Source organism: Malurus melanocephalus, unplaced genomic scaffold, assembly GCF_030028575.1.
Source record: "Malurus melanocephalus ecotype Western Australia unplaced genomic scaffold, MMel_1.1 scaffold_360, whole genome shotgun sequence".
NCBI classification, from domain to species: domain Eukaryota; kingdom Metazoa; phylum Chordata; class Aves; order Passeriformes; family Maluridae; genus Malurus; species Malurus melanocephalus.
The window spans coordinates 210,705-221,552 of NW_026623592.1; the positions used below are offsets into that span (position 1 = coordinate 210,705).

The 10,848-nt window shown below is 41.9% G+C and overlaps 1 protein-coding gene across 1 annotated transcript in view; it reads right to left on the bottom strand.

Moving 5' to 3' along the window:
• LOC130580759 (multiple epidermal growth factor-like domains protein 6) overlaps window positions 1-10,848 on the bottom strand; it is a 169,976-nt gene that overhangs the window by 75,849 nt on the left and 83,279 nt on the right. The window contains exon 5 of the mRNA XM_057378471.1: window positions 2,999-3,121. Coding sequence (XP_057234454.1) covers window positions 2,999-3,121 — 123 coding nt within the window. The remainder of the gene's footprint in view (window positions 1-2,998; window positions 3,122-10,848) is intronic.

The following is a 10,848-nucleotide window of genomic DNA, read 5'->3' on the forward strand; positions in this document are numbered from 1 at the left end:
AGGAACCCCAAAACAGCCAGGAGAGATGACACATCCTGCCATAGGAACCCCAAAACAGCCAGGAGAGATGACAAATCTTGCCATAGGAACCCCAAAACAGCCAGGAGAGACCCCTACAGCCCCAGGAATGGGCAGAGACCCCACAGCACTCAGTGTCCAGGCTGTGCTGCTCAATCCCCTGCCCCATGTGGGTATAAACAGCCACAGAATCACTCTGGACATGTTTAAAAACAGACTGGACATGGCACTCAATGCCATGGTTTAGTTGATGAGGAGGGGGTTGGTTATAGGTTAAATTTGCTGATCTGGAAGGTCTCTTCCAGCCTGGTTCATTCTGTGATTCTGTGAAAGCTGACAGCAATAAATATTCTAAAATTATCTCACCCATTTTATGCTGCTGCTTTGTGCATCCTTGTGAAGCCTTGTGACCTGCACACACCTCTGACACCCTGGAAGTTGGAGATTGAGCATCCTCAGCTCATCTAAGCTGGGAAATCAAGGCTTTGGGTCTCCAAAATATTCCTCACAAACCCCAACCAATGACTGATCRAAACAGCAGTGCCCTTCAGTACATTGCAGGTTTGTGAATTTTTATCCACTTTCCCTTCCTTAGTACTAAACAGCCACAAATGACTGTAAAAAAAAAAAAATTTAAAAAACCCTGACAGTTATTTCCTGACATCTTTCCCTTTTGTCAGAAAGATGCTCTATTTTGTTGCTGAAAAAACACGATCAATCTTTCCAGTAATAACAACTCACTGAATAAAACCCRTGCCACTTCCATGCTGCTTTTCTAACAATGCACCTTATTTGTGCCCTGGCTTATAAAAAAAACCAAAAAAACAAAACACTGCACACCCATCGATCATCCCAGGCACCGGTGAAATAAAACCAACCATGAGACAAACAATGGGAGCAGAACAACACTGCACATCCATTTAACACCTGAGTTTAGACTGAGAGCTGCCATCAAGCACAACGATGCCATAAAGGCAGAAAGAATGCAACAACCCAGAACAACAATGAGCTTTATTCCCCCAGAACCACTGGTTAACCTCAACCAGGAGCTGTTTCACTCCCATCTGCAAAAATAACTGCTCTGAGCAAGGCAGAGGCACCAATAAACCCCAGTTCAGAGTCACAGCCTGGAGAACCTTGCACAGTTTTGTTGGGGAGCTCCCATTTCCCATTTTGTCACCCATTTTGTCACCCCTGATGGCCTCAAGCTGCCTGAAATCATCCTCCTTGCAGGTCAGCACAGCCAAATGCTCACTGCCATGGTCACCTCTGMAAAAGTTCAGGTGCATTTAGTGACACAATGACATCAACTTTGTTCTATGACTTGAGCATTTCCAGTTCAATGCATGTTTTATATTTTAGTCTGAAGATTTCTAAAAATGGCTTCAAAAGAGCTAATAATATATTCCCCTGCAATTCCTGGTCAGGTAAAATACAGTACCAAAATCAAACACCTTAAGCTCTCTTTGAGTTTTTAAAGACTGTCCAAATGATAGAATTTAAAGTGCACTGTAATTGTGCAGAAAGAACACTAATTTGACAAATTTATTAAAACAAAACTATCCTAAAGGAGAAATGACTCTTGCAAGCTAAGGATTATGATGAGTAGGACTCCTGCTTTCAAAAGCCTTGGGGTCTGGACAACTTTTATGCACTGAGAGCATTAAGGAGACATMAAAACACAGACCTGTGCTGTGGACATGTGGGCACTTTGCCATTCAGACCCCRAAAGAGGTAAGAGAAGCTGGAATCTGAAGCAGCAGGGACCTGAATCATCCATGATATTCCTGTATTCACCTTCCCAAAGGCCAAAATRAAAACACAGAGGATCATAATGAAATACTTCAATCAAAATAAAAAAAAAAACATCTACAGCTTATTTACACTGTCAAGGTGGGGCTCAGCTGATAGGTTGCCATAGAAAATAATTCCATCATCTTTTAGCAAAAAAAGGAGTGAAGCCAGATAAATTATAAAGTCAGGATAAAGCGTATGACCACAGGCAGGAAATGCAGTGCTTTGTACAAACCTTAAAAAGGAGTTGAACAATGGCAAAATGAAATCCTGGAAGAAAGGAATTCGTGAGATACTGTGCAGTGGGAAAAGCCAGAGAAYGGTGTCTTGTGAAAAGATGATAACAGAGTTTGTGAAAAGCTACCCTGAGATAAAAGAAATGCCATCACTGCTGCATTTCCTGCAGCACTGGAATGCAGGGGAGGTGCAGTGCAGAGCAGAGCACACAGACCTTGGGCAGCACAGCCCCGTTCCCTGTGCCAGGAGAGCTCAGGGAGGGGGAATTGCTCTGGCACTGCACACCTCAGGTACCCCACACCTGATCTCCACCTGCTGCAGCACCTGAGGATGCACAAAATGTACTGAAGCAGGTCAGCATCATCTGGGCTTGTTCACAATTTTATTTACCATTGCACCTTTGAGGAGTTCGACCATAATTCATTCTGTGTTCTAACATAAGTTTTTGCATAAGAACAAATTTTACCCTATCATGCACTAACTAGACTTAAATTTCCCTTAGGAAAAAGACAAAGGGTTTACATAGCATGTGGCTTTAAATCCCTTTTTATTCAGCTAATCTCTRGCTGTGGAATTGTGATTGAAATGTGAAAATGTATGTGTATTTCCTGATAAGAGCCATTCTGCTTCAGAGACAGACGAAATATCATCAGGCATATATACACTTACTCCAAGTTTTCAAATTGATGATGGAAATCCCATAATCAGAACATGGCACAGCCAATCCAGGTTAAGTGATAACACTTTCTCAACGACATAAAACAAAACCCCAGCCCTTTSAAGTGTTCTTACAGTTACATCTTCATAATCCAAGACATGAGAAGATCTGCACTCCCGACAACTCCGCGCGCATGTTCTTCAGCTGGCTCTGCATAAAAGCCAGCGTTTCCTTCCCCTCCCCAAGCCTCCTAATTCCTTAAGAGCAGCAAAGCAGGGCACCTGGCATTACCTGTACATGATTTTCCATCCTCCCCCAGCCTCTGGCCAGCTGGACACTTGCAGTGGAAGCTGCCCACGGTGTTGCAGCAGCGCTCGTGGCAGCCCCCGTTCTCCGTGGCACACTCGTTGACATCTGCCAGAAGAAAGCACACRGCAGTCAGGAGGGAAGATTTGAGGACAATTGTGTCTGATTCTGATGGAAAAAAAGTAGGAAAATGTCTGAGATGAACGGTTCAGGACCCTGAAGGAAGCCCAGGAGCAGCAATTCCCAGAGATGCTGCTGAGCCCCTCCGTTCAACCACGCTGTACCAGGGCAGGTTTAGATTGGGTGCCATAAAACATTTCTTCACTGAAAGSATTGCCCAGCACTGGAGCAGGGTGCCCAGGGAAGTGCCAGAGTCTCCATCCCTAGAGGGGTTTAAAAGGCAGATATCACAGTTTCCTCATGGGAAACTCCTCTAAGAGCCTCGAGCCCCACCATCAGTGGATGTGACACTTGGGGATGCTGGGGATGTGGCACCTGGGTTTAGAGGGGGCTTGGCAGGGCTGTGTTCATGGCTGGACCCCACGGCCTTAAAGCTCTTTTCAAACAAAACAATTCTGTGATTCTTGGAGTTGCAAAGGTGGGATTTTCCCCCTTCCCTTCTGCACAAGATCCCACCTGGCTGTGCCTGCCCAGCTCACCAATTTCCACCTCTGGKCACCAACATCAGCAACAACCTCAATAAAACCATTTCCAGCAGCCTCACCTGGCTGCCAGGCTGCTTCTARCAGCAGTGGCAGAGATCAAAAACCTCTGAAAGTTGGAAGGACTTTAAATCAATAAAGCTCCTGCTTTCTGTCAGGGGCTGGTGTCTACACACCCCACCTATTCACCTTGTAATTTGGTGTTTTCCTCCATGTAAAATAGCATTTTACACATTACAAATGAAGAATATTAAAGAACAAAATGAAAAAAAAAAAATAAGTAGATAGCCAGTGGCAGAGAAAAAACAATAGCAAAGACATTCACTTATATTTGTACTTAAATACCCTATAAAGGAAATTTCAGAGAAATATTATAGAAACCACCAGGCCAGCAGAACTGCTCTGCTGAGCATTCAGTGAGACAGCAGCAGAGCCATGAGGAGCAGCACTAAGCAGCAGCAGCAAACATCACTGTGACTGTAAAAACCACAGGCAGTTACTTCATGTTAGAGGCACTCCTGGTTTCCCAAAGGGGAAATGAGGCTTTTAAAAAAWCATTTAATTAGTTTGTAAAGAAAAATATGTAAAAAAGAAAAAAAAAWTCACATTTATGTGAGAGAGGTGAGAGCCTTTCAACTGCAAGTTTTCGATGTGAAAGACTCAGAGTTACTGAGGTTTGTTGGCTCTTTGATGAGCTCGAGCATCACTTGACTGGCTCATTTCCAATCCTACCTAAAAAGCACCACTTAAAAGAAAATTTTTAGGAGGTTTCAGACTATTAAAAAGCTGGAAGAAAAGTGGATCATGAAACACCAACTTTTACTAAAGTGTAGCTGAAGAGGCACAAACCCACTAAAACCATCTCATTTCTCTGTGGCTTTAGATCCAATGCAATCATCAACAAAATGATAATTTCTTTGTTCTCAGTGACGCTGGAAAACAGTCAGGGTATAAAAAAAATGACAAAATAATTCAGTTATCTTGAGAGCTGCACAAGAAACCAAATCCTAACTCGCGTGAAGCCAACGAGGCTCTTCTCGATTTCACGGCAGCGCGATTTAAACACAAACTTCTCCCGAGAAAAACACTCTCCCTCCTCTCAGAAATGCAAAAAACAAACCAAAATAAGAACGTGCGTCTGCTCGTTTTCCTCAGCAAGGGGAGAACATACGACAGGAGATGAGTTTTGGACACGTTCCTCCTGCCCAGCGCTGTGAGGAGAGGAGAGGAGGCACAAAATGTGTCCAAAATCAAAGCACGACCCTTCCCAGGATTCACTCACCCCCAAATTGCAAAGATCTCGATGTGCCTCATGATAATCAACTGCAATGAGCCACATCACAACCCAGCTCCACTTYTATTTATGCTAACAGCATTAGGAACTAATAAAATATCCCTGCTCTTTTGATTTATTTCATAAAAAAATGAAGAACTGCTTCACTCCTCAGCAYCCACAACCTCCTGGCATAAAACAMTGACTGGGTGAGGTGGTCTAGGATRCACACACTGATTTATTAACACCAGGGTCTGTATTTTGAACCAAAATATTGGAACAAATCCTTTCTAGCTGAGGAGCTCATCATTATCCTCTTGATTTCACCAGCGTATGAACCATTCAGAAATGCACACTGACAGAGGAAGTTTCTCCTCTGATTGCAGAGGGTTCCTGTCAGCAATCAGAAATCTTTTCCTTCCTTATTCAGCATAAAATGCCATGGTCCAGCTATGAAATTACCAGTGCTGTATGCCTGGGAACGTCATCTTCTTGTTCCAGCTCTGCCTTCTGACTGCTCTGTCCAGGATTTCCCTGTCTCTGCCTTAATACTCACTTTCATCATTTGATGAAATGTTTTCATGCATTTCTATGCTGTTTTTACACCAGAACCCATCATCTCTTCTGTTACACCCACAAAACCTGACTTTTCATCCCCACGTGTCTTTAAAACAAATGCCTTGTTTGAAGCTAATCATCAGAAAATAAACTATCATTTAACTTCTGAGTTAAGACACCAAAAAAAGCTTTTTTGATGCAGCTCTGTTCCTATCATATTTGAASGAATGCACTGCCTAGGTATAAATCTCACCAGTTTTAGCCTTAATGCAATGAAAATTTGCTCTCTAAGCATCTGCACCCTTTGCTGTCCCATCTCCTGCTCGAACATTCTCCACTGCCTGCACCCTGCCAAGTTATTTTCTGCAACTCCATAATAAAGGTCAGATGTTGCCTCAGTCCAAAGAAGCACAAAAATAAATGATCTGCATGTGAAGTAATAAAGAATGTGTTTTACATTTGTAAAAAGCTGGGTCATTGAGCTTATACAAGCCACAATCAGCTGGTTCCATATTCCTAAAACAGAGTAACAGAGGATTTTAAAATCTGATTACAGCTTTGCCACTGAAAAAAAAAGAAAAAAAAACAAGACTAAAACAAACCCAACAAAAACAATTCTGTCAAATGATAAATTTCTGTCTGCTTTCCATATTCAATGTCACTCAAGGTTGCAAATACATTTTGCTTTTTGAATAGTGAGAAAAATGACAGAAAATTTCTGACACGTAACAAGTCTGCCACGTTGGGTCTGACAAAAGTTCAGTGTTATCAAGCCTATCAATCCATCTGTAATGACACGCTGTAGACACTTGAAAAAATAAACATGTGATGTTTGCTACTGCAATGTTTCACGTTTATTTATAGAGCCAATGCTGCAACACAAAAATATTATCCATGGGACATACAGGATGCTTAATCTTGCCATGGGAAAAATAATTGAAAACACCTTTCATCTAGATTAACTTGATATTAACTTTATATATGATCTGTCTAGCATRCATGTGGGGAAGGAAAAAAATCCATGATATATTTTAAATCCAGTAATATGTTAAAATATGGATTGTTGACATGAGCCCATGTCTCACACTGCCTGCACACGTGGTATTACAGAACAGCACTATGTAAAAAGCATCTTTCCTCAAAAAAAAACATATAAAATAGTTTATAGGTATGGGAATATGCTCTTTTTTTTTTTTTAATGAAGCAGATCACCTTTGCCCAATTAACCCAGCCTAGAGCTTCATGCTAAAATGAGAAGGACCATTCCAATCCCTTCACTCTGTTCTTGTTTAATGCCTCTCACTCCCTGTCTGAAARCATCATCCATCCTCAGCTCCAAGGAAAACAACCCTTCACCAAACTTTTATTAAAATCTAGGTAATTTCAGACTTCCTACAAATAAATTAAAGCTTTCTATAAAAGCAKACACTGGACAAAGTGGTAACTCCAGTTTGAAATCAAACAGCAGTGACCTGCTCTATTTCCAGCGCTCAGAGAAAACAGAGGAAGAAAAATTAAAAATCAGTCTGAAGAGCAGAAATACACAGTCTGCAAATCAGAAATACATATTGGCATTGGGGCAGGAATCTCCTCTCCATTGGGGCAGGAATTCAGCTCTGCAGCCTGAATTGAGGAGCTCAATTCAGCATCTTTAAAATCCAGTGAGGGATTAAACCTGCCCTGAGCATAGAACTGGCCAGACCTGGGCAAGGAGAAAGGAAAATCATGCAGTGAAACACCATCTAATTCTGGCAACAGTTTGTACATTTAGATCAGTGGAAAGCACCAGTTAACCCACTGCCTACAGGTTGAAATATTTTCATTTTCCCCATACAACAAGTTTATGCAATATTCATTAACATAAAGAATCATTTTTAAGACAACAAAAGGGATCTCACGACTGCCAGCCAGGATTTAAAATACCCTTTCCAAAATTTCTGTATTTATCAGCTGAATATGAGCAACAATTTTATTGATTGAAGGCAGCCACATGCAAAGTTCCATTTGGGTGCCCAACTTTGGGCTAACCCGTGCTCTGACCCATGAACCACTGACTCCAGTGCGTGTCACAGCTCCCTGGACTGGCAATAAATAAATCACTGAAGGGGAATAAAATCTGTAAAATCATTGCCATTGTTAGTGCAATCCTGGCTGAACAAAGCCCACCAGCACGGAGTGAGGAGGTGATTTTGATTAGTTTAAAAGCATTAGGGTAACACACCCTGCTCCATCAGGGGTCACAGGAAACAAACACATTTATTTAGATAAAGGCACCATTTCATTAATAATAACACCTGGGGCCTTCTCCTGAAGGCCATGATGAGGATGGGCTGATTTCAGGGATCTAAATGTTAAATATCTCTAAGAATGCAGCTTGATTATTCTCTCTGAGAGGCAGTGGCAGCTTTTATTGACTTTYATGGCAATTTAGGGATGTAATTCCTAACTCAGAAAGCACAAATGCTGTTGGGTAAAAAAAAAAAGCCAACAAACTAAACCCTCTCAGTGGTTAGGATCAAAATCTAAATATAGTTTATCATGTACACCTGAAATGCTCCTGAATGTGCACCTTACTATATCTGAGTGCCTGGCACACAAAGATATAGAAATGCAACTATCTGACAATTTGCTTTTATAAGGAGCTATTACAGGCAAAACACAATGCATGTTTGACAGCTTCTCAGTTATTGATCGAAATACTTTGATTCAGTTTTAAAAAAGTGCTGAAAATCCAGCAAATAAGTACCTCCTTAAGTTTTACACACAGGTTTTTTGTTGTTTTTAAATTACAGCTTGGACAGTCTGCAACCTAAACCATGTTTAAAAGAATCCTGCAACCTAAGAAAGTTGATTTGAGCTTTAAAATCAATCATGGCCACAATGCAGCAGAGTTCACAGATCACACGTGCACACACATCACACACCAATATCATGTCACGAGCGAACACACGGGACAGGCTGCCAGGCACAACGCTCACACCCCAAAACCCACATTTGTCTTTCTCCTGGCTTCCTGCAAAAGCTTTGCAGCAGTTGTCTTGGAGCTGTAATTGTCTCTAAAACATAAATTACATCCATCACTTGCAGCAGTAACCATAAATTATCCGCCTGAATGGCAAACAAAGCTGCTCGTTCTGATAGCCGGCGCAGCCCTGCCCGGCTATTGATTAAGCACTCTCAATGCTTTATTAGGTTTTCTTCCCCCACACAGTCAATACCAGGATGAATATTTCTTCTCGGGCCGTTATGAAGTATCGTAAATCTGAGTTGTTATTAACAAGMTCCTGATTAGTGGGGCAAACTTATGGGGGAGTTTGGCACGGGCTCCTGGAGCAAACACCCATCACTGCCCTGTCTGCCCTGGCAGCTGTGGTGATGGTGCTGCCACGAGTTATCACCTCCTTCTTCCCAATTTTTTTTTTTTTTTAATTAAAGAAATTACTGCAGCACTCATTTCTCTTTATCCCCGTGTCACATTCCTCTATGCAGAGAACATTCGTCACCTAAGGAGTGTGTGCATGGTCCCTGCTCCCCAGGGATGAGGGTCTCTGCCATGGTTTGCTTTTTTCTGTTACTGGGGAACCAAAAAATTCCATTTAATTTAACTTAGATGCAAAACTGAAAGCAAACAAAGCTCCTTGTTAAACTTATTTAGCCACCATTCATTTCTCCTTATTAAAATAATCATCTGAAGGATAAAAAAAACCAAACACATTCATCAATCATTCGCACTTGCTCACAGTAAGAACAACTCCTTTGAAGTCAGAATAAAATTCTGCAGGGGGAAACACAGGCTCAAGGTTTAAATAAGTCAAAGAAGAAGCTCTTGCAGCCYGAGATGCTGGCACACCCTGCTGTGTTAGACTGGACCTGTGGCTCATCTTGTGCCACCACAGAGAACATTCTGTGCCTGGTGCAGGGATGGTCCCTTCCACCCCAAGCTCCCCTACGTCACAGACCAGACTCAAAATCCTGAAAATTGGCATTTAGAACTCTTTTAAAAATGTCTATCCCTGGTTATCTCCATAACCACATACATGTCTGCTCAATTTTTTAATTTTTTAATTTTTTTTTCTTCTTGATTTTATTCTTAATGTCCAGCACATCAACGACATTTTGCAATGACTACTTCCAAAATCGAACTGCTGGTGAAAAAAACACTATCTTTGATTTCTTTTGGTCCCTCTTCCAAATCCTCTGTCAAGGAGGAACAACTATTTCCTAGAAGTGAAAAGAAGGATCTAAACCATGACCAAAGTTTTCCTGTCTACACCAACTGGAACAACCAAACCCAGAAGTGGAGATACGAGATCTATCAGAGCACAATGAAATCCTGTAGTGGTGCTCATTTTTAAACTCAGTTTTCCCAGGCAAGGTATGAATAATGCAATGTTACACCCCAGAAGATGTGAATAAAGCAGCCCCAGTGAGCGGATGTTAATTGGCAGCAATTGGCGCTGATTGTGAGTGCGGCTGGAGCTGTGATTACAAACAGAGCTGGTGCAGCCAGCCCAAACCTCGAGTGCTGCTGCAATTAAAGATATTTTATCAAATTAGACAAGTGTTTGCCTTTGCCTGCTACGMTGGTTATGAGCAAAACACAAAAGTGAGCGTGGCTGGCTGCACGGCGCCTTCCCTGAATCTCAGCTCTGGGCTTCTTTCTGCTCTGGCTTTTTATGCCACGAAATTGAACCCTTTCAGAAAGAATTCAGGGCTCTGCAGTGACATCCTTTAACAGCCCTTGCTTTTGTCTAAAAGTGCTTTTGCCCCCAAAATGCAGTCCCTTTGCAGCATATCTGACTTCCAGCACTGACAAGTGCTGGTTGTGCACACCCCAGCAAGGGAAGGCTTTGAACTTTCCAAACCTGATTTCACAATGTTAGCCCTTGGACCTTTTTGCAGGCAGATAAACACTCTTCAGACATCATTTCAAAGGCACTGACTATCAGTGAGACTCTCAGCAACTGGATTTATTTCATGTTTTGAGTGCTAAACCCCAAGTCCTGGTGCCCAAAGGAGAGCTCCCAAAGTGCACCCTGAACTCCAGAAATCCTTACATCCTGCGGCCTTCTGCTTTCCTGGGGAGAAGGTCATCAAACCACTCAGTCATTAGCCAAGGATGGCTCTTTTTCTAATATTTTCTATTATCACCAACTCCCCTCTCTTCCTTCTGGATCTCAAAAAAATCTGCACAAACTTCTGCTTCCTGGAAACATTTATAAATCAGGTCATCAGAGTTGAATTGAGAAAGGATATGGAAAAAAAAACACAGTGTGCTGGGTCAGTTCTTAAAAGTTTAGCATTCACAGTCACTGAGTTCTCCATAAGAACAAAAAAAAAAA